This window comes from Actinia tenebrosa, unplaced genomic scaffold (genome assembly GCF_029948245.1).
Source record: "Actinia tenebrosa isolate PJP-AT-01 unplaced genomic scaffold, QUT_ActTen_1.0 PGA_scaffold11__36_contigs__length_13525064, whole genome shotgun sequence".
Lineage (NCBI taxonomy): Eukaryota > Metazoa > Cnidaria > Anthozoa > Actiniaria > Actiniidae > Actinia > Actinia tenebrosa.
Window position 1 is genome coordinate 9479417 of NW_028292571.1, and position 24809 is coordinate 9504225.

Consider the following 24809-nt stretch of genomic DNA (forward strand, 5'->3'; position numbering starts at 1 on the left):
TACTGGTGAACTGACGTTTCACGTTTGCCGTGAACGTAAATCTAAAACTCTCTATTAACATCGTGTTTACCGCTTACCTGTGACCGCTAAGAATCAGGCCCCGAAAACGCCCGCAAACACGGAGAAACACTCGGCATCCATGAAATTTAATATGGCCACTCTTCCATTGATAACTTCGTTATGACGCCGAGATAAATGTCGAAAGTTTGAAGAAGAAAAAAACGCCCGACGTCGAAATGTAGTTTGAGGTTTGCGGGGCTATCCGTAATGATTTAATAATGATTTATGATTTATATAGCGCCCTTTCTATATGGATATAATCAAATATACATTGAGCTATGAATGACAGAATTGCTTTTATGCAATTTACAGGCATGAGAAGATGGTTAGTATGAAGTGTAGGCACTGAGGGTGGTCACTGCCAGGGTTTCTTTACGTCCTCAGTGGTTCTTTTACGTCCCTCCGATATTGGTTAGTAATGACGAGTGTGGAGAGACGGGACCGCCATTTAAAGTGGTCATCAGAGCCACTTGAAAGTCTAACCATTTGCATGTGTAATGACAAAGGCAGCACTTTCTCCTCAGTCATTTTAAGACCCTGAGTGTTGGTCCGGCCAGGACTCGAACCACGACCTCCCGCACGAAAATCCGATGAAATTCAATATGGCCAATCATCCAAACAACAACTTTGTTATGACGCCTAGATAAATGTCGAACGTTTGAAGGTAAACGCCTGACGTCGAACTGCATTTTGAGGTTTGCGGGACTAGCAAGAGCGTCTTACTAAAGACCTCTATTGTCGAGAGGCCAGCACTACTTTGTGAGCGAGGCGTTCCTCTAGCTTGTTTCATATTTCATAGTCTACCACCACATCCTCAAGGGTCCCCCTTTTTCCGATTCCTTGATCCACAATCCTTTTCTTGTTTTTCGTCATCAATTTTTTGAAAGAACGAGAACTCCGTCAATTTCAAGTATGCCTTTTTATTATACAGTTTCAAACTAACTCAATTATATCCACATCGTTGAATTTATTAACTTCAATTAATTTAGAGTACAAACACCATAAGTGTGTAACATAAATACCACTAAATAGTGCTAAATTATGCTAATCCTATGGTTTTCTATTGTTTAATTAGCACTATTTACTACTAAATAGTGCAAAGTGTTGCGCACTTTTAGTGTTTGTACTCTAAGTGAAGGGTTTTTGTTTAATATGCAAAATTAGTAACACAAAATGACACCTTTTTAGTCTGTATTATTCTAAAGATATTATTATTATTATTACTATTATTATTATTACTATTATTATTATTACTATTATTATTATTATTACTATTATTATTATTACTATTATTATTATCATTATTACTATTATTATTATTATTATTAAATAAATTTTCTGGGTTGTCTTGTTTTTAGTGTGTGTGGATTCGCTCACGTTCCTTTATAGTACACGCATCTGTAAATGACTTGCTACATTGTGTACACTTGTATGGTTTGACACCTGTATGGATTCGTTCATGATCCTTTAGATGACATTTTTGTGTAAATGCCTTGTCACAGTATGTACACTAGTATGGTTTGACACCTGTATGGATTCGTTCGTGACTCTTTAGACTACGTTTTTGTGTAAATGCCTTATCACAGTATGTACACTTGTATGGTTTGACACCTGTATGGATTCGTTCATGATCCTTTAGATGACCTTGTTGTATAAATGCCTTGTCACAGTATGCACACTTGTGTGGTTTGACACCTGTATGGATTCGTTCATGTTTCTTTAGATACCTTTGTTTTGTAAATGCTTTGTTACAGTGTGTACACTTGTATGGTTTGACATCTTTATGGGTATTTTCATGTACCTTTAGAATACATTGTTGTTTGAATGACTTTTTGCAGTATGAACACTCGTATGATTTGACACCTGTATAGATTCTTTCATGTCTATTTAGATTACTTCGTTCTAAAAATGCCTTCTTACAGTATGTACACTCGTATGGTTTGACACCTGTATGGATTCGTTTATGTCTCTTTCGAGAACTGTGATCTGAAAATGCCTTGTTACAGTATGTACATTTGTATGGCTTGACACCTGTATGGATTCGTTCGTGACTCTTTAAATGACCAGATTCTCTGAATTTCTTGTCACAGTATGTGCACTTGTATAGTTTGACACCTGTATGGACACTTTCATGTCTCTTTAGACCTCCATGTTGTGTAAATGCCTTGTCACAGTATGTACACTTGTATGGTTTGACACCTGTATGGATTCGTTCATGATCCTTTAGATTACCTTTGAGTGTAAATGCCTTGCTACAGTATGTACACTTGTGCGGTTTGACGCCTGTATGGATTCGTTCATGATCGTTTAGATGACTTTTGAGTGTAAATGCCTTGCTACAGTATGAACAGTTGTATGGTTTGACACCTGTATGGATACGTTCGTGCCTCTTTAGATCGTACTGATATAAAAATTCCTTGCTACAGTAGGTACATTTGTTTTGTTTGACAAGTGTATGGCAACGTTCATGACTCTTTAGTTGGTCTTGGGTAGTAAATGCCTTATCACAATATGTACACTTGTATGCTTTGACACCTGTATGGATAAGCTCATGTCTCTCTAGACTACTTTGATGTGTAAATGCCTTGTCACAGTGTGTACACTTGTATGGTTTCACACCTGTATGGATACTCTCATGCTTTTGAAGATCACGTTTTCTTTTGAATCCCTTGTTGCAATACGTGCATTTGTTTGTTTTCGCGTTTGCATTTTTTCTTTTACTTCTCTTTTTATCACCTTCTCCTCCTGTTGTTTCAGTGACATGCTCTCCTAACGACTTTTGTTTACTGGGTTGCGACTCCTCGTCTGCCTCATCCAAGTAACCACTTTCCTTCGATGAATTTCTGTTTTCTAAAAATCGTATTCATAGTAATAAGAACTGATTAGAGGTGTGAAAATAACAACGAAATCAACAGCTGTGGGGTTCAGAGAGTGGCTAACAGACAGCGATATCACCACGCCAGTTTACTGCGAGTTGAGTAAGGATGCGTCGACAAGGTACCGTACAAGTTTTTTAAATGGTCAAAAAAATTGTTTGTTTAGGAGTTCTGAGCTATCCAAACAAACATTCATGTCTAGCCCAGGAAATTTGGAACCGATTCCGTGTAAACAGAACATATTTATTATACAATTAAAGAGACGGTTCGGTGTTAACGGTATTTACTGGTCAAATTTTTGACCAGTTAACAATTCTACCTCCTCATTAAAACTCATCGACTGATAAGTTTGGGCTAGGTACCAATGCGGGATCCGGTTTCGTGAGAAAACCCCCAGCAAGGAGGTAACCATGGCAACCGGGCCACAGCCCAACGCTGGTACCTGTCACACTGTGAAACAGTGGAAGTAATACTTATCTATAAGAGCCATATTTACCTTAATTTACCAGTGGAGGAAGGGAGGGGCAACTTAACAATTCGCTGCAAAGATGGCGTACAAACTAGCTGGCAGCAAACGCTCCCCGAGCAAGGCACATGCGTGGAGAGGACGAGCCACTGACGCATTGAGCCGCAGACTCAGTCGTCACATCATATTACACAGGATACCCAACGTAATTAAACTGTCCAGCATAAATGATACTAAATACTTCAATATTTTTTTCATTATTTGAAAAGATTTATAAGTCTATTCGAAAATTGCAAACAGTAGGAGTTTCACACGAGTACTCATGGTTAACTTCAAACAAAATTCCCTGACTTTAGGTTAAATTCGCAATTTCCCTAACCAAATTAATAAAAAATTCCCTTACTTTTCCCTTACCCCTGGGAAACCTTAGATGGATATATGATATTGGTGGATGGTGGAAAGAATAACTAGTAACTGATTTTGACTAACGCTAAAAAAAGGCAAAATAAATGACCAAAATTAATGTCACACACAAAACTTTTACAAATGGCGAGTACTATTGATGTACCTTGTCTAACACGTTTCCCTGTGCTTTGTGTAGTCTGCTGTCCATTAGTACAGCCACAGTTATCAGTCTTTGCACACTGGATCTCCTGTGATACTAATGGATTACAATCATTCTTTGATTCCTAGAAAATGATACAAAGTAATATCAGGCCCAACACGAGGGGTAGGGTGGGGTACAGCTGTAGTTATGTATCTAGATGCATCATGTTATGTCAGGTCAAACAGGAGGGATAGGGTAGGGTACACCTGTAGTTATGTATCTACATGCATCATGTTATGTCAGGCCAAACAGGAGTGGTAGGGTGGGGGGTACAACTTTAGTTATGTATCTAGATGCATCATGTTATGAATGTATAGTTCTTCAACACAAAAAAATATGGATTAACCCTTTGACTGCTGGAACTAATTATTCTCCAAGCTCTATGAAAACCATATTTGGAGTTTTGATTGACATATTGTCAGCGTTTTATGCAAACAAGGTACAAAGTTCACCAATGGCATGATATTCCAGTAAAACTACAGCAGCTTGATTTGGAGGTTAATTTCAAATAATTGATTTTCAAGATTTTCAGAGCCCTTTGGTCCATCTATGGAATGCTGGAGGGCATCATGAAGCTATCAGGGTATCAAGGCATGTAAAAGGCATGTTTTGGTGTAATGATTATTATTAAATAAATGAGTTTTGGAGGGTAGGTTTAAAAAGCTTTGTGATAATGTCTAGACTTACATGCTCACCACCTGCCCATCTGTGTTCTCCTGTTGTCTTGTTATAGTAGAACAGAATCTCTCCTGACTTACATTCATAACCACACCAATCTGGATCTATTTTGTCTCTCTCTGACATGAAAATCTGTTGAAAAAAAAATTGGATTAAAAAGTAAAATCAAATTTCTCTGTCAGTTTCGAATATATTCTCCCCTAATATTTCATAATCTCTTACTGAAAACAATAGAATCCAAGATAGCCACCATGTCAGTAAAAAGGTATATACATTAATCATAATCTTGACAGAAGGAATGGGGAGGGGAGTGGGGGTGCTTATTGAGAAGCTGAGTGTGTTTTGCTTAGCTCACATACCTCCCGATTTTTTTCTTCTCTAATTTGCTTAAGTCATATTAAATCATATATTAAATTTATTTTTGTTTTATTTTGTTCTTCTTATGTTATTTGATATGTTTTTATCTATATATTATTATTTATTCTATTTATTATTATCCTAATAAGACCCATATATACTATTCTTAATACAAATAGCAGCTGTCTATCTTGGTTAGCTACTACAGTACTGTTATTATAGACAGCTTGTACCCTTAGATCTGTTTATTCTTATATTTTTAAATTGCAATTGTAATTAGGGTACTAATAATTAAAATTGATTGATTGATTGATTATTAAAGGCTGGGGATTTTTTCCTGATCTTTGCAAATTCATAATTACTTTTAGTCATAATCTCAACAGATGAAATTACTTTCAGAGGTCTGCTAAGGGAAAAGGACCAATTTACCTCCATTAGCAGTGGGGGCTTATGAGAGCAAGGCAGGGGGCTTATTTATTTTTAAAACCCAGAATAGGGAGCTTATTAGAAGGGCATATTTTACAAATTAGTATATCTTTACACAAATAGAGTTTTGCACTCTGTGATTGGTCAAGTGGCTAGTGATTCTGAGACAATAATCACTGGTTAAGTAGTAATTACAAGCTTTTATAAGGTATTGAGTAAGCGACCACCCTCCGGGCCAGGAGAAAGTGGTCGCTTATGCAAGATGGTTGCTTACGAGAGTGTTAAGACAGGAAGCTCAAGCAATGGGAATCCCAACACAGGAAGCCTAAACCAATTATAATTTGTAACTCAGAAGTTGAAACTACTGTATTAAGGATTTAACTGTTTTAATCAGAGCTTTGAATGTGCTATATGTTTACAGTACTGTAATCTTTGATATTAGATAAACTACTGTATTCTAGTGATCTCTAACAACAATTACAATAGAAATCTTTTAACACACATGCACATCGATGCCTTGACTTCACAAACATTTACAAAAACTTAATTATGACCTCTCAGAATTGATGGATATTCAGTAGGAAATTTTTTATAAAGTACAGTTATAAAACTCATTAATAATTCATGAGGAAAACACAATAGAAATCACGACTGTGAAGAGTTCTGTAAATCAGATACAGAATTGTGTTAAATTGCATAAACTTTAACTTGGATTTTCTTGGGCAGATTCACTTTAATTTTGAAATTTTTAGTGAAACACAAAGGAACTAACCTAGACGTTTGATTAGCAATCTACAGTATTCGTGTCTGTGTTGTATCCGATATACAAACTCTTGGCTACGCCTCAAGTTTGTATATCGGATACAACACGGCCACTCATACTGTATATATTACTTACAGTTATACAAGTATAGCACATTGTGTTTGCTTAATTAGTTAAGCTATAACTTAATCTCAAGTAACCGGAAATGTATCACATTTTAATTCATGCAATCTTTATACAGCATATAAATTAAACACGTGGTTATTGTTAAAGGAACTGTCATCATTACTGGGTCATTTAAGGGAGACGAAAAACCATGAAAATATTCAAAATTTTAACCCCAAAGGTTGTCGTGGTCGCTTACGAGAGTGGTCGCTTACAAGAGAGTTTGGTACTGTATATATATATATATATATATATATATATATCATATATTGTTTAACTGACTTTGGTCCCTACCAACCCCTCTCCTCCCATCGCCTTGCAACCAGTATTGTTTAATATTTTACTTACATAATCACCACCTTCCCATCTGTGTTCTCCTGTTCTCTTGTTAAAGTAGAATAGAATCTGTCCTGACTTACATTCATATCCACACCAATCTGGATCTACTGCTTCTACCTCTGCCATGCTTGACTGATCTACGAACAGCGAAATTAGATGTTCAAGCTTCTACTAAATGACCAAATATGCGCCAAGTTTTGCACGCTTCATATGAGTACAAGAAGTGATTGCACAAAAGGTGAGGTGTAGTTTGTAGAATGAATCCTTAATCAGTAGATGTTTTTACTATTTCAATGCAAAGTCGTTCCCTCAAGGTTGCGTGCGCATCCAAATTTAAGGGACTTGACGGCCCATGATACCAGAACAGGAGCTTATAATGAGAATTATCATACATTTCTATGATTTTTTCGTTCAGAATTCGTAAAATTGTTTATTCTCCTCTTTAAATATAAAACTGGCTTGTCAGTTTAACTGAATTTGCTTTTTCAATGTTAAGGCCCTTGAAGTTGGATGCGAACGTAACTTTGAGAAAACGGTCTATAGCTTAAAGTATCGTTTTGCAACGAGACATTAACGAACCTCTAAACTCTGTTTACATCAGCCATTACACCACAACACATCAATACTGAATTACCTAACGTACCAGTTGACCAGAAAACAGCCTGATCTTTGGTGGAAAATTAATGGAATACCAACGTTCTACAACAACACGTTGAACAAATGACTTGATGATTATAATAAATAGCGCCAAAAACACAAAAGGGCAGGCGCTGCTTGCAATATAGCTGTTCATTTTGTCCTGGATCGAAATTAAAATAGCTGAATTTCATTAAGCATTTATTGACTGGGGAAACAGTGTGCTTTTAGTGTGGTACCAAGAAGTCGATCTGCGAGTGGATCTACGAATCTATCCGTTCCCTGACATATAGATTAGCCAAGAGGTTCTTTCAGTACCACATGCAAAGCTACACGAGCGTGTATAACCAAGGGGGAGATGCATTAGACACGTACACCCCATCGGCCACTAGAGCTGACAATTCGCTGACTCATTCACATTTTTTATTTATTTATTTTTCCTTCTACAAATTCGAGGCTTGTTATTGCATCGACAAATCTTTTCTTTTTTCTTTCTTTCTTTTGTTTTGGTTGTGCAAAACCTCGGGATTTTATACCACTTTTCAAAATGACTGCTAGTGTAGATAGTTCAATTTCCATTTCAATTCTCTTTACACACACCTGCAACTCAATTGCAAGACCCCTGGTTACGACCCGGCTTAGCTATGTTCTATATCGCATTTATAAAATAAATCAAATAGTACGTACGCTGTGATTGGTTGATAGCCGTATTTGCATGAGAGTATGTAAACACAGTTGTGACGTCATACATTTCGTGTTTTCCCGGTACAAGTTCAAAAGTTTACAGTTTTTTTCAAGGAAAAAAACGCCCCCAAAAATGTATTTTGAAGACGAAGTTCCAAATTTTGACATGTGTCAGGGCCACAGGCATAACCCTATGGTGTCATGCAGGTGTTTCTGATTGTAATATCGATCATGACAATCTCTTGTTGGTCACCGTAACGAGAATTCCCTCAGGAGCTACAACACACGTCCTTCGTCAGGACAGCCTCGGTTGTTCAGCGAAGTGCTTTCTTATGATTTAAATGCACTGTCCGATAAGGAATACAAGTATTTCAAGGAAACAGTCAGCAGCTTCAAACCTTTCCAGCGGTAGCTCTTCAGCTCCACAAAATATTTTCTCGAGGCAAGACGAAACAATCGACTTCGCTGCCGTGTTTTCTGGCTGTCAAATTGAGCAAAACCACGTTTCTTTCAACTGAGAATTCCAGTCACAGTGACACTCAGTTATCTACTTTTGATCACTTTCGTAAAGATAATCAATTCTGAAATCTTTTATTAATATTTCTATTCAATCTTTGGACATTTCTTTGTATTTGTTTTAAAGTTTTAGAATGATAAATATTTAAAATAGCTATAGCGATTCTTTCTCGCTTCACATTTGCCTCCTTGGCGTTTATTACACGAAATTTGATTGGCTAACGATCGAAGTTCGTAATGTATGGAGAATTTGTATTTTGATATGAGAATCAAATTCAAATAGAGATTTATTTTCTTGCAAGTGGTAGTGTTTTCCCTTAGTATTTATTTTATAAAAGCAATAGAAAACATTTTTCTCTGTGTTTACATAGCCTGATAGCAACACTCGGGGGGTTGGGAGAATTCTCGACAGTTATGCAAACCCGAGACGTAGTCGAGGGTTTGCATAACTGTCTCGAATTCTCCCAACCTCCCCTCGTGTTGCTATCAGGCTATGTAAACACGGAAAAAGTTTTCTATTGCTTAAATACAGTCAATTTAAAAAACGTTGTCGTCGACCGGCTCAAGCCTACGCGACTGGACCGAAAGGAATATGGGTAAAAATAACTGAAGCGGTTAAATTTTCGTTCTGAATTAATTGTTCCCGCTAGTAATAAGATAATAATGGCGAGAAAAAATCCATTAAATGCATGTCTTTGGGTTTAGGGAAAGAAAAACAAAGTAGGTATGATTCAGTTCACAATAGACGACTTGCACTAAGAGGTCACGTGATCAAATCGGCCATTGTGGCTGGCATTCTACAGGATTTTAGCTATGCGAGAATGTAAAAAAAGATGGCGGATTCGCGTGGTTTTTTGGGTGATAAAAGGTAAGTTAGCGCACTAAATAACTATAAAAATCCCCTTTTCTCGCAAGAAATATATTCTTAGTAGATGTCTAAAGTAGATTTGTGCTATTAACTCGTCAAAAAGAGAAAAAATATGGTATTCTTTGCAATAGGATGTGAAGACCTACGAAGTGTTTAGTATGGTTTTTCTGGCTTCATGACCTCAAAGCATACAATATTTTTCCTCTTCCTGGCGAATTAATAGCAAAATTATACTTAAAATATCCATTAAAAGTATATTTCTTTCAAGAAAAATGCAGTTTTCAAGAATGAAGTTGAAATATACTTGAAATGTTTCGACAAGAAGTCGTTGTTTTGAGGTCATGAAGCCGGCAAATCAAGACTAAACACTTCGTAGGTCTTCACATTGTAGCGCAAAAAATACCATATTTTTTCTCTTTTTGGCGAGTTAATAGCAGAAATCTACTTTAGATATCTACTAAGAATATATTTCTTGCAAGAAAAGGGGATTTTTATAGTTATTTAGTGCGCTAACTTACCTTTTTTCACCCAAAAAACTACCGAATCCATCTTTTTTTACATTCTCGCATAGCTAAAATCCTGTAAAATGCCAGCCACAATGGCCGATTTGATCACGTGACCTCTTAGTGCAAGTCGTCTATTTCGATAATATGAAGGCATTAAAAAGACGTCTCCTTCAACACTTCACGCTCGCCTACGAAGGTTCGTGCTGTAAACTTAAACCAGGCATAACTAGTCAGATAAAATTATGGAGTCAACTCTGCTTCAATGGCTGCTACCCAGAGTTCCTTTCGGTGCAGTCGCGTAGGCTTGAGTTGGTCGACGACAACGTTTTTTGAATTGACTGTATAATAACGCCTGATTTTATAGTAGCCTCCTTTACAGACGTCCTGCGGGGTTCGGTTAGGACGTCTGCAACGGAGGCTAATTTCATAGACGTAATGAGTTTTCAGAATTTTAACCATTATCTATGGGATTTATTTGCTTTTTTTTTTTTTTTTTGAAGTATAAAAGCTACAACAAGAAATATACACGTCATCTAACTGAGAGAATCACAGCAGTCCTCTCAGTGACGTCATCTTAACAGGCAGATTAGGTCCCAGGTCTCAGACGCTTTTTGACGTTTAATGACAGTCTTAAGGCAAAATTTTTTTTTCAAAAGCTGAGTTTGAAAACAAATTGTACCATGATGAAACTCACAAATTTTAATATTTTATTGTAAAATACAGGGTAAACATTTGGATTCATAAGCACTTTAAATACTTCTTATCCATTATAAAATGTTTCACTCACCAGGCTGTCCTGACCACTACATCAGCAATAATCATTACCCTCATCATCATCAGCATCACTCATCATTGTAACCACCACCATCAGCATCCGCACCACCATGCATCAGCACCACACTTATCATCATCATTACCATAAGACTCATCATTGTCACCGCCAACATCTATCATTATCATACCCCTCAACTGATATCAATTTTTCTGTAAAATAAAGCCATCCCATTACCCTCTTATTTATATTGTGGTCTAGGCCTAGTTCGATGTGATCTAATGACCAATGCATGCAATCATCCATCATTGCCCTGTCCAGCTAGTCCGAATGAAAATCTTTTCCCTTCCACCTGCTTCATGCATAAAATAAATCAAAATTCGAGTTAGATAGGATTGCATCGTAGTTTTGCTTCGTGCATTATGCAGTCAGTGATTCGTGGAGAAAAATAATGAAATTAGTTTCTCACGTAGCATCTTACTAAAACCTTTGTGTGTGGCAAGCGAAGCATATCTTGGAAGTGAACTATTTATAAGTTGATTTTTACGCAATGAGGAAAGCGCGTGACCAAGACAACAGCCACCTCGAAGCACGAGAAAAAACCAACAAACACCTCTACTCAAATACGACCAAGTGTTTACCAGCATAGTGTTCACTGGGAATCAAACTCGCGTCACATTGTTGAGAGGCCACCGCTATCCTTTGAGCACGGTTTCTCTGGGTTATTTTGCATAGTTTACGGCCAGATTTCTACGGACCCCCATTTCTCAAATTCCTGGATCGAATGATCCACGATCCTTTTCTTGCTTCTTGTCAGTAAAACTTTTTTCTTTTCTTGTTGAAAGAACGAGAACATCGTCAATCACAAGCATCCATTTTTTTTATTAAAGTATTCAACTAATTTAATTATATCCACATTGTAAATTTATTAACTTCAATTAATTATTCAAAAGTTTTTATTGAAATATCCAAATACATGAAGAAAAAAAAAAACTTTCTTGTCTGTGTTATTCTAAAAACATTCTCAATCGCTGCTTTGAAACCGTGTTTTTCTGTGTTGTTTAGATTTTATGGTTTGACAGCTTTATGGGTGCCTTCATGATACTTTAGATGTTCTCGTCGTGCAAATGCCTTGTCACAGTATGTACACTTGTATGGTTTCAATCCTGTATGGATTCGTTCATGATTCTTTAGACTACATTTGAGTCCAAATCCCTTGCTACATTGTGTACATTTGTATGGTTTGACTCCTGTATGGCTTCGTTCATGATCCTTTAGAGTACTTCGTAGTATAAATGCCTTGTCACAGTATGTACAATTGTATGGTTTTACACCTGTATGGATTCGTTCATGATCCTTTAGATTACCTTTGAGTGTAAATGCCTTGTCACAGTATGTGCACTTGTGTGGTTTGACACCTGTATGGATTTTTTCATGATATTTTAGATTACCTAGTTTTGTGAATGCCTTATCACAGTAGGTACACTTGTATGGTTTGATTCCTGTATGGATTCGTTCATGTTCCTTTAGAGTACATTTTTGTGTAAATGCCTTGTCACAGTATGTGCACTTGTGTGATTTGACACCTGCATGGATAAGTTTATGGCTAGTTAGCTGATCGCTTCTAGTAAATTCCTTGCTACATTGTGTACATTTGTATGGTTTGACTCCTGTATGGATACGCTCATGTGTCTTTAGATTAGTTTGACGTGCAAATGCCTTGTCACAGTATGAACACTTGTAAGGTTTGACTCCTGTATGGATTCGTTCGTGACTCTTTAGATCACCTTTTTGTGCAAATGCCTTTTTACAGTATTTACACTTGTATGGTTTGACACCTGTATGGATACGCTCATGCTTTTCAAGATCACGTATTTTTTCGAATCCTTTGTTGCAGTACGTGCATTTGTTTGTTTTCGCATTTGGATTTTTTCTTTTTCTTCTTATTTTATCACCTTCTCCTCCTGTTGTTTCAGTGACATGCTCTCCTAACGACCGTTGTTTACTGGGTTGCGACTCCTCGTCTTTCTCATCCAAGTAACCACTTTCCTTCGATGAATTTCTGTTTTCTAAAAATCGCATTCAAAACAAGAGCTGATTAGAGGTGTGAAAGTAACAACCACATTAACGTTTGTCTGGTAAAGGCAGCAAGTCACACCTATGGGGCAGATCTAGTGGCTAGCAGACAGGGATATCACAGACATGCTCAATTACAGCGAGCTGAATAAGATATTTTAAATCATCATCATTATTATATTTCTATTACCCATAGGGCCCATTTAAAGAAAGATAACTAAGAGATCTGTTAGCGTGTTGATGTCGTTGTCCGCTAGCACTTATGGGTAGAGTTTATTTACAGAGAGATGACTAAGGGATCTTTTAGCGTGTTGATATCTTTGGTCATTAGCCTTTGTCCCTTACGGACCTTTTCTGAGGACACAGCTAGCTGACTATAGTAAAATATAACAGTTCTGGTGTGTTTTGAAGCTTTTTACTCCTATGGCAAGAAATAAGTACTTGACCTTGAATTGATAAATGGTATGGATGGATCGATGACAGATATATAGATGTGCTTGGTGGATTGTAGAAATAAAGGATAGGAAGTGTTTGTCACTTACACTAAAAGAATAAAAATAATGAATGTCAAACACAAAATCCTTAAATATGGTGAGCATTGTTGATGTACCTTGTCTAACACGTTTCCCTTTGGTTTGTGTAGTCTGTCCATTAGTACATCCACAGTCATCAGTCTTTGCACACTGGATCTCCTGTGATACTGATGGACTAGAATCGTTCTTAAATTCCTAGAAAATGATACAAAGTAATGTCAGGCCCAACAGGAGGGGTAGGGTGGAGTACAGCAGTAGTTATGTGTATCTAGATGCATCATGTTATGCCAGGCCCAACAAAAGGGGTAGGGTTGGGTACAGCTGTAGTTATGTATCTAGATACATCATGTTATATCAGGCCCAACACAAGGGGTAGGGTGGGGTACAGCTGTAGTTATGTATCTAGATGCATCATGTTCTTATCAGGACCAACACGAGGGGTAGGGTGGGATACAGCTATAGTAATGTGTATCTAGATGCATCATGTTATATCAGGCCCAACACGAGGGATAGGGTTGGGTACAGCTATAGTAATGTGTATCTAGATGCATCATCAATCTTGTACCCAGAGCCCACGTTTCTTCTTGCCTGCGAAAAAGAACGAGGGCACTAGCTGGGCTTTGGCATAATCCATAATTTGGCGCATGTGCAGTTTTCGGAAAGTGAAATATAACCGATCAAAATAATCAAAGTAAAAATTAAATCAAACTAAAATTCACAGTGAAAATCATAGTAAAAGTAGAAATCCAGGTCTCAAAAATGGATTATGCCAGAGCCCTCGTTCTTTGCCGCAGACCAGAAGAAACTCAGGCTCTGGGTACGAGATTGGATGCATCATGTTATGTCAGGCCCAACACAAGGGGTAGGGTGGGGTACCGCTGTTGTTATGTATGTAGATGCATCAAGTTATGTCAGGTCCAACAGGAGGGGTAGGGTAGGGTACCTGGGTCAACTCTTTTCTCCAAGCCGTAGGAAAACCATATTTGGAGTTTGATTGACATTGTCAGCATTTTATGCAAATGAGGTACAAGCTTTACCAGTGGCATGATATTCCAAATTTCAAATAATTGAAATTTTCATGAGCATGAGAATATATATCAAATATATATTTGTACTGCAGTAGTAATGTATCAAATTGAGCTGATCCTCGCAGTATACGAAGCAGCTTATGCAGAATCATAATTGAAAGCCTTGAACGGGATTTGAACCTGTGCCCTGGACTACGGTGCCATGCTCTAACCACTGGTGGGTTTATCGGCCCGATAGGAAAGATATAAAAATATCGTGTATGAAAAAATATATATGAAATATACATAATTTTTTACTTCAGTTATAATGTATCGAATTGAGCTGATCCTTGCACTATATGAAGCAACTTATGCAGCTGCATAATTGATTTACAAGATTTTCAGAGCCCCTTGGTACATCATTCTATGGAATGTTAGAGGGCATCATGAAGCTATCAGAGAATCAAGGTGCGTACATGTAAAAGCTCATTATACAAAAACCTCATACATAGAAGTATGCAAATATATTAAGTGTGGTCAATACTTTTGCATGTTTTGCTGTAATAATTATTATCAAATAAATGAGTTTTGGAGGGTAGGTTAAAAAAGCTTTGAGATAATGTCTAGACTTACATGCTCACCACCTGCCCATCTGTGTTCTCCTGTTGTCTTGTTATAGTAGAACAGAATCTCTCCTGACTTACATTCATAACCACACCAATCTGGATCTATTTTATCTGTCTCTGACATGAAAATCTGTTAAAAAAATGGATTAAAAAATAAAATCTAATTTCTCTTTAGTTTCCAATATTTGCTCCACTAGTATCCCATAATCTCTTACAGAAAACAATAGAATCCAAGATGGCCACCATATCACTAAAAAGGTCTACTCATAACCTTGACAGAAGGAAGTGGGGGGGGGGGGGGGTGCTTATTAAAAGCTGGGGGCTTCAATTTTTTTCCTGATTTTTGCAAATTCATTGGTGATTGGTCAAGTGGCTAGTGATTCTGAGACAATAATCACTGCTTAAGTGGTGATTACAAGGTTTTTATAAGGTATTGACTAATAATAAAACTATCCTGAATGTTTTCTTGTCTCTGATATACAAGTCTAAATTTTCCTAAAACGATTATTCCCTTCAGGACGGTGACTTAATAAATTATACTAAGACATTTATTCTCCCCAGGCTTCATTTCGATGGATATTTACCTTGCTGCAGACTCACAGCTTGGTAAGTATTTACTGATAATCACTTCCCCTTTGGCGAAAAAAATTGTAAGTATACAACTATTTCAAAAAACATCACCAAAAGTGATAAGTCATTTCGAAAGGAAATGATTTTGTCTACTGCAAACAACATTGAAAAAGTCTCAACGCTATCAACACTCTCACCAGTTGAGATGGCAACGTTCTTTTTTGAAATAGGTGTATATGGTATGTATATATGTTATATATTGCTTAACTGACTTTGTTCCCTAGCAACCCCTCTCCTCCCATCGCCTTGCAACCAGTATTGTTTAATATTTTACTTACATAATCACCACCTTCCCATCTGTGTTCTCCTGTTCTCTTGTTATAGTAGAACAGAATCTGTCCTGACTTACATTCATAACCACACCAATCTGGGTCTACTGCTTCTTCCTCTGCCATGGTTGACTGATCTACGAACAGCGAAATTAGATGTTCAAGCTTCTACTAAATGACCAAATATGCGCCACATTTTGCACGCTTAATATGAGTACAGGAAGTGATGGCACAAGGTGAGGAGTAGTTTGTAGAATAAATCATAAATAACTAGATATTTTTATTATTCTAATGCGATGTCTTTCAATGAATCAAGTGTGTGAAGTCGATTGTTTACCGTATTGTATTCTATATTTCAATAACGAGACATTAACGAACCTCTAAACTCTGTTCACATCAGCCGTTACATCATAACACATCAATACTGACTTACCTAACGTACCAGTTGACCAGAAAACAGCCTGATCTTTGGTGGAAAATCAATGAAATACCAACGCTCTACAACGACACGTTCAACGAATGACTAGACGAATGACTGGAGAATTGTATAAAATAGCGCCAAAATACACAAAACGGCAGGCGTTGCTCGACACAACACAGGGAGCCCAATCCTGAAATGAAATTGTCTGAGTTTGATTTTTGACTGGAGAAACGGTGTGTTTTATAGTGTCGTCCCGAGACGGCGATCTGTGAGTGTGTTTGTGAGTTTATCCCGTGGCCTGACATAGATTAGCTAAGAGGATTCATTCAGTGTAAAGATATGTAAAAGTTAAGTGACCGCGTATAACCAAGAGGGGTACACGTTCACCACTTCCCGCCACAAGAGCTGAGGGTCCGCTGACTCATTTACAATTTTAATTGTTTGTTGGTTTGTTTGCAAATTCTCGGGATTCAGTGGCGGATATAGGGGTGGGTTTTGGGGGTTGCAACCCCCCCCCTATGAGAGCCATCGTGATTTATTTTTATTTATTTTTTTATGACAACACCAACAGCATCGCGAGTTTTATTAAAACAGGGGTGCCGAACACATTTCGCTCGCTTCTTTTTCTATACGCCGTGTGTGGGACCTGAAACAACCATGCCCGCCTGCAGCAAATAATCATTATCATAAGACTACTTCCGTTTGGGAGCCCTGTGCTACTTTCCCGCCAAACAAGTACCTTAATCAATGCTACAACCCCCCCTTTGAAAAAATCCTGGATCCGCCCCTGGGATTTTATACCAAGAGGGCTGCTAGTGTAGATAGTTCAAGTTCCATTTCAATTCCCTGTACAAACACCTTGCAACTCAAGGCCCCTAGTTACGGCCATGCCGAGCTAAGTTCTAGTTTCCTTGACGTTAAATAAAGTTTTCACAATTTCCACCATTATTAATACGAAAAATATTGGCTTTGAAGAATAAAAACTACAACAAAGAATACACACTTCAACTAACTGCGAGAATCACACAAGCCCTCGCAGTGATGTCATCACAACAGGCGGATGGGACCCAGGTCCCGAACTGACTTTTAGTGACAGTTTTAAGGCAAAAGTACAACATTTTCAAAAGCTGAGTTTGAAAACGAATTGCACCGTGATGGAACTAAGGAAGTGAGGTTACACCCGGACTGGGAATCAAACCCGGGACACATTGTTGAGAGGCCACCACTATACTTAGAGCACGGTTTCTCTGGGTTATTTTCCATAGTTTACGGCCAGATTCCTACGGACCCTAGTCTCCCCCACAGCCGTTTTCAGTGTCGTCACGCAACGCTTTCTCCCCTGGGTAGCTACTCAGGGGAGAAAGCTTTGCGTGACGACACTGAAAACGGCTGTGGGGGAGACTATACGGACCCCCATTTCTCAGATTCCTGGATCCACGCCCCGTTTCTGGTCTGTAAATCTTTTTTCTTTTCTTGTTGAAAGAACGAACACATCGTCAATCACAAGCATCCGTTTTTATTACAGTGTTCAACTAACTTAATTTTATTATATAGGTACTGAGATTTACATGTTCGCAAGCTATTTGACAAAAATCATATCACAAAAACGAGAAGCGATTCTATTGGCTATACGTTTTTCTTCACTAGTGAAGAACATCGTATCAGCACTGTGATTGGCTATACGATATTTTTCACTTCATGCAGAAAGTAACAAGTACACGAATCTGATCTAAGTATACTTATATTTACAAGTTTATCACACTATTAGAAAGAGACATTTCTATTTCAGTTAACCAATTGTTCGAGGTTCAATAAATTTTTCTCTCAACTCCAAGTTCAAAAAATCTTTACTTGTAATATCTGAGAACTTATAAAATAAATAAATTACATCATGGTTAGTTCGCTTGTGCGGTTTTTTTTCACTCGTTGTGTAGAATCAAACTCACTCGCTAGAAGACTCGCTCGTTCGTTTGATTCTTCACAACTCGTGAATAAAAACCGTACGCGCTCACTAACCATGAAGTAACCTCTATATATCCACATTGTAAATTTATTACCTTCAATTAATAAATTAGTCAAATGTTTTTTGTTATTAAAATATCCAAATACATGACACAAAATAACAACTTTACTAATAATAATAATAATAATAATAATAATAATAAGAGTCCATTTTATAAGACGAGAAGCAAGTACTTACAGAAGCAGCAAAGGAGTATTTGAGTAGGCTATCTGTGATCTGGACAAGCCCACTATCTGATTATAATCGCGTCCTTGCTACCAACCAGTTTGCACTTCCGGTGCTCACATATCCTATGTGGACCCAGCACTGGCCACTTGCTGAGCTACGTATTATCGATAGAGAAACAAGGAAGATCATCAGCGGGAATGGAGGACGACATCCACTTAGCTCAACAGCTGTATTATATCTACCTAGAGAGAAAGGAGGAAGAGGACTGCGATCCATTGAACAAGAGTATAAGCTGATCAAGATCAAGGCTGCTGTCAAACTTTACGAGAGTCCGGACCCTATGATGAGAGCTGTTCAACAGTTTGAAGAAAGAGCTGCATACAAGGGATTCTCCTCTCTCATTAGTGATGCAAAGAAATTTGCCCAGGAACTGAGAACAACTCTGAACCTAAATACCCCAGAACCGTCATGTAGCCCATTAGAAGAACCGGAGATACAGATCAAGGGAATGCACATTAAGAAACACCTTAAGAAAGCTGTAAATGAAAAACTCGTGGGGAAGGTTGAAGATCAACATTGGCAAGGAAGTCTACTGAAAGCAAGATGGCAGGATGATCAATTAAGTCATGAAGGCTGCTTTGCATGGCTTAACAAGTGGGTAAGCGCTCCTACCCATTGTGTTGCAGGCATTATGGAATTGTACGAACAGCTAACCCCAACGAGAGTCTACTCCGCCTACAAGACGGGAACAACAGACAAGAATAATGTCACATGCAGAATGTGCGGCGAGGGTTCCGAATGTCTGGCACATGTACTGGCTGGATGTCCGTCTCTTGCACAGTCCAAGTACCTGGATAGACACAACGCTGCTTTGAAAGTGTTTTTCTTTGAGATGCTAAGAGATCTCAAACTGGCTGATAGTACACCCCCATGGTTTTCTGATGTCAAACCTAAACCACTCTACAAATCAACTGACGCTGAAGCATACTGGGATGTACCTGTATATGCTGACCACATGTATGTACGATCTAACCGTGTGGACGCGCGTTTCATCGACCACAATAACAAGAAAGTACTCATGGTGGAAATGAGCTGTCCGTGGGTTAACAACCGAGAAAAAAAAGACAAAGAGAAGACGAAGAAGTATGGAGCACTTAGACTTGAGCTCACAAAACAACACCCAGGATACACGCTCTTGCAAGTGAACCTCATTTTGGACGTTCTTGGAGGATGGTCTAAAGAGATGGAGCCTGAGATGAAGAATATCTTTGGAGCAAGATACAAAGATGTATTACTCAGAATGCAGAAAGCGGTATTAAGCTGCACAGTGAACATTGCAAGAACATTCAAATTAATCACATCTTAAGGACATTTCAAACATTCCAAGTATTTAAACTGCATCTTAAGAACATTAATAATTGGTTTTAAGTGATTGTATATATTATTAATCCTGTCATGCTGGTAGGTTACGAAATTACGCCCTATCTAGCTTACCTAATTAGCATTCAAACGTGTTTACTGCTGATAATAATAATAATAATAATAATAATAATAATAATCTTTACCAACTTTACCTTACGGCGATTCACAGAAGGGTCCTTATAAAACCAAAATAAAATAAAATGTATGTAAAATGTCTTGTCTGTGTTATTCTAAAGACATTCTCAATCGATGCTTTAAAACCTTGTTTTCTGTGTTGTTTAGATTTTATGGTTTGACAGCTTTATGGGTGCCTTCATGATCCTTTAGATGACCTTGTCGTGCAAATGCCTTGTCACAGTATGTACACTTGTATGGTTTGATTCCTGTATGGATTCGTTTATGTCTCTTTAGATGACCTTGTCGTGCAAATAACTTTTCACAGTATGTACACTTGTATGGTTTGAATCCTGTATGGATTCGTTCATGTTTCTTTAGACTACCTTTGACTGTAAATGCCTTGTCACAGTATGTACACTTGTGTGGTTTGACACCTGTATGGATGTTTTCATGATATTTTAGATTACCTAGTTTTGCAAATGCCTTATCACAGTATGTACACTTGTATGGTTTGATTCCTGTATGGATTCGTTCATGTTCCTTTAGAGTACCTTTTTGTGTAAATGCCTTGTCACAGTATGTGCACTTGTGTGATTTGACACCTGTATGGATAAGTTTATGGCTAGTTAGCTTATCGCTTCTAGTAAATTCCTTGCTACATTGTGTACATTTGTATGGTTTGACTCCTGTATGGATACGCTCATGTGTCTTTAGATTAGTTTGACGTGCAAATGCCTTGTCACAGTATGAACACTTGTAAGGTTTGACTCCTGTATGGATTCGTTCGTGACACTTTAGATCACCTTTTTGTGCAAATGCCTTTTTACAGTATTTACACTCGTATGGTTTGACACCTGTATGGATACGCTCATGCTTTTCGAGACCAAGTTTTTTTTCGAATCCTTTGTTGCAGTACGTGCATTTGTTTGTTTTTGCATTTGGATTTTTACTTTTTCTTCTCTTTTTATCACCTTCTCCTCCTGTTGTTTCAGTGACATGCTCTCCTAACGACCGTTGTTTACTGGGTTGCGACTCCTCGTCTTTCTCATCCAAGTAACCACTTTCCTTCGATGAATTTCTGTTTTCTAAAAATCGCATTCAAAACAAGAACTGATTAGAGGTGTGAAAATAACAACCACGTTAACGTTTGTCTGGTAAAGGCAGCAAGTCACACCTATAGGGCAGATCTAGCGGCTAGCAGACAGAAATATTAAAGTCATGCTCAATTACAGCGAGCTGAATAAGATATTTTAAATCATCATCATTATTATATTTCTATTACCCATAGGGCCCATTTGAAGAAAGATAACTAAGAGATCTTTTAGGGTGTTGATGTTGTTGTCCGCTAGCACTTACGGGGTAGAGTACATTTAAAGAGAGCTGACTAAGGGATATAAGGACTTGACCTTGAAATGATAAATGGTATGAATGGATGGATAGATAGATTGGTGTGCTTGGTGGATGGTATTAAGAATTTCTTGGAAGTTTTTGTCACTTACTCCAAAAGAATAAAAGCAATGAATGTCAAACACAAAATTCTTAAAAATGGTGAGCATTGTTGATGTACCTTGTCTAACACGTTTCCCTGTGGTTTGTGTAGTTTGTCCATTAGTACATCCACAGTCATCAGTCTTCATACACTGGATCTCCTGGGATACTGATGGATTACATGTAGAATCATTCTTGAATTCCTAGAAAATGATACAAAGTAATGTCAGGCCCAACAGGAGGGGTAGGGTGGGATACAGCTATAGTTATGTGTATCTAGATGCATCATGTCATGTCAGACCCAACAGGAGGGGTAGGGTGGGGTACAGCTATAGTTATGTGTATATAGATGCATCATGTCATGTCAGGCCCAACAGGAGAGGTAGGGTGGGGTACAGCTATAGTTATGTGTATATAGATGCATCATGTCATGTCAGGCCCAACAGGAGGGGTAGGGTGGGGTACAGCTATAGTTATGTGTATATAGATGCATCATGTCATGTCAGGCCCAACAGGAGGGGTAGGGTGGGGTACAGCTATAGTTATGTGTATATAGATGCATCATGTCATGTCAGGCCCAACAGGAGGGGTAGGGTAGGGTACAGCTATAGTTATGTGTATCTAGATGCATCATGTTATGTCAGGTACGTCAGAAGATGTAGGGTGGGGTAAAGTTTTAGATACGTATTTAGATGCATCATAGTTTGAATGTAACACACACACAGACAATTAAGAATTAACCCTTTGATTGCTGGAACTAACCGTTCTCCAAGCCATATAAAAGCCATATTTGGTGTTTTGCTAAACATTATTAGCATTTTATGCAAATGAGGTACAAAGTTCACTAGTGGCATGATATTCCAGCAAAGACGTTTCTTGTACAAACAACAACAGCTTGATTTCGAGGTATTTCAAATAATTAAGATTTTGAGAGCCATTTGGTCCATCTATGGAAATATGCTGATGGGCATCATGAAGCTATCAGGGTATCAAGGCATGTAAAAGGCATGTTTTGTTGTAATGATTATTATTAAATAAATGAGTTTTGGAGGGTAGGTTTAAAAAGCTTTGAGACAATGTCTAGACTTACATGCTCACTACCTGCCCATCTGTGTTCTCCTGTTGTCTTGTTATAGTAGAACAGAATCTCTCCTGACTTACATTCATAACCACACCAATCTGGATCTATTTTATCTCTCTCTGACATGAAAATCTGTTGAAAAAATTTTTTGATTAAAAAATAAATAATTTCTTTGATAGATTCGCCTACGGCTCGTTATTTCTATAACTATTTTCGTGTCCTACAGCTCCAGTCGTGTTTTATCAGAGAACAGAACATAGCTAAGCCTGATCTATTTGTTAATTGAAGAACCATACACGTTTTGAGCTTCAACAGAGCAAATCCCTCAAATTTTGCACGGGACTGTCTATTTTTTGGTAGCTCATTTGAAAAAACTCCTAAAAATCTAGGTTATATAAACATTTTAGAAAAAGTTTATATTTCTAACACATGAAAAATCAGATTTTTGTAAGGATTTTTGTTCGACTTTATGAGATTTTTTAAGATCACCGAAACTACAAAATATGACAAATCAATGTATCTCTTTTTCGTGTTGTCAAAAATTACTGTAGAATGATTGACTAGCCCTCATTCGTGCAATCATATAGTCTGCAAATAACTTACTATTATCTTATGAATCTTAATTTTTTTCTAATCACTTCCTGTGGCACAAGTTTTGCTTCTGCAAAAGCTCGCTCATAGGCTTCCATTAAATGCTGATTATCTCGAAAACAAGCTCGGGTCACCCAATTTTTCTTTTGTATTCAGAATCTGCATTAAATTTCAATTCGGAAATCGAAGTTTTAAAAAAAGTTTAAATCGTTTTCCAAAAGTAGGCAGTCACCTTAATCAGTCTCAACACTATTGATGTCGCCTGTTGAGATGACAACGTTTTTTGAAATAGGTGTATATGGTATATATGCCATATAAATATTGCTTAACTGACTTTGGTCCCTAGCAACCCCTCTCCTCCCATCGCCTAGCAACCAGTATTGTTTAATATTTTACTTACATAATCACCACCTTCCCATCTGTGTTCTCCTGTTCTCTTGTTATAGTAGAACAGAATTTGTCCTGACTTGCATTCATATCCACACCAATCTGGATCTACTGCTTCTACCTCTGCCATGCTTGACTGATCTACGAACAGCGAAATTAGATGTTCAAGCTTCTACTAAATGACCAAATATGCGCTAAATTTTGCGCGCTTCATATGAGTACAAGAAGTGATGGCACAAAAGGTGAGGTGTAGTTTGTAGAATGAATCCTTAATCAGTTGACATTTTCACTATTTCAAAGCAAAGTCGTTTCCTCAAGGTTGCGTTCGCATCCAAATTTTAAAAAAAACTTGACGGGCCACGATACCAGAACAGGGGCTTAGAATGAGAATTAACATACATTTTATGATTTTTTCGTTCAGAATTCGTAAAATTGTTTATTCTCCTCTTTAAATATAAAACTGCCTTGTCAGTTTAACTGAATTTGCTTTTTCAATGTTAAGGCCCTTGAAGTTGGATGCGAACGTAACTTTGAGAAAACGGTCTATAGCTTAAAGTATCGTTTTGCAACGAGACATTAACGAACCTCTAAACTCTGTTTACATCAGCCATTACACCACAACACATCAATACTGAATTACCTAACGTACCAGTTGACCAGAAAGCAGGCTGATCTTTGGTGGGAAATCAATGGAATACCAACAATCTACAACAACACGTTCAACGAATGACTGGAGAATTGTATAAAATAGCGCCAAAATACACAAAACGGCAGGCGTTGCTCGACACGACAAAGGGAACCCAGACAGAAAATTAGCCTTTACTTGGACCCATGTTCTAAGTTTTTCTAAACCAAAACTCGAGAAAAACGGTAATAAAACTTCGAGCGGACCAATCAGTACGTCTTTGTCCTGAATTTAATATGGCGGAATTCATTTAACATTTCTTTACTGGGTCCAAGAGAAACAAAAGCTGACGCCCAAAGCCACAAGAAGCCCATCACCCAATCCACGAACTGAAAGTCTGGGAGGCCTGTGTTTGGTCCTGAGACGGCAGTCTGTGGATTATCCGAGCCTTGATATATATATATATATACTTAGGGCAGAGATTCTTTCAGCGTTAAAACAGGCAAAACTACTCAATGTTAACCCATCTAGTATAATTACTGATTTCCTTGAATAAGTGTTCGGAATTTAAAGCATTATAAGCATTTAAAGCCTTCTCCAAACTAACTTTTAGTTGAAAGTATAAA

At 37.7% G+C, this 24809-nt stretch overlaps 3 protein-coding genes across 3 annotated transcripts; 1 reads left to right on the top strand and 2 right to left on the bottom strand.

Moving 5' to 3' along the window:
• Positions 1-964: 964 nt before the first annotated feature.
• On the bottom strand, positions 965-6865 carry LOC148912495 (uncharacterized). The gene is made up of 4 exons (XM_089027374.1): positions 6747-6865; positions 4697-4819; positions 3971-4091; positions 965-2910 (listed from the first exon to the last, which is right to left on the bottom strand). Exons 1-4 carry the CDS (start codon positions 6861-6863, stop codon positions 1571-1573), a joined length of 1701 nt encoding a protein of 566 aa, XP_088883500.1. The 5' UTR covers positions 6864-6865; the 3' UTR covers positions 965-1570.
• Positions 6866-11581: 4716 nt separating this feature from the next.
• Positions 11582-24299, bottom strand: LOC116307207 (uncharacterized). The gene is made up of 9 exons (XM_089027185.1): positions 24144-24299; positions 23572-23699; positions 22590-22712; positions 21579-21702; positions 20182-21096; positions 15870-15997; positions 14969-15091; positions 13406-13523; positions 11582-12788 (listed from the first exon to the last, which is right to left on the bottom strand). The coding sequence occupies exons 2-9, from the start codon at positions 23686-23688 to the stop codon at positions 11788-11790; spliced, it is 2649 nt and encodes an 882-aa protein (XP_088883311.1). The 5' UTR covers positions 23689-23699; positions 24144-24299; the 3' UTR covers positions 11582-11787.
• LOC148912496 (uncharacterized) lies at positions 18458-20044 on the top strand. Its single transcript, XM_089027375.1, has one exon. It carries the CDS (start codon positions 18597-18599, stop codon positions 19836-19838), a length of 1242 nt encoding a protein of 413 aa, XP_088883501.1. The 5' UTR covers positions 18458-18596; the 3' UTR covers positions 19839-20044.
• Positions 24300-24809: the final 510 nt, after the last annotated feature.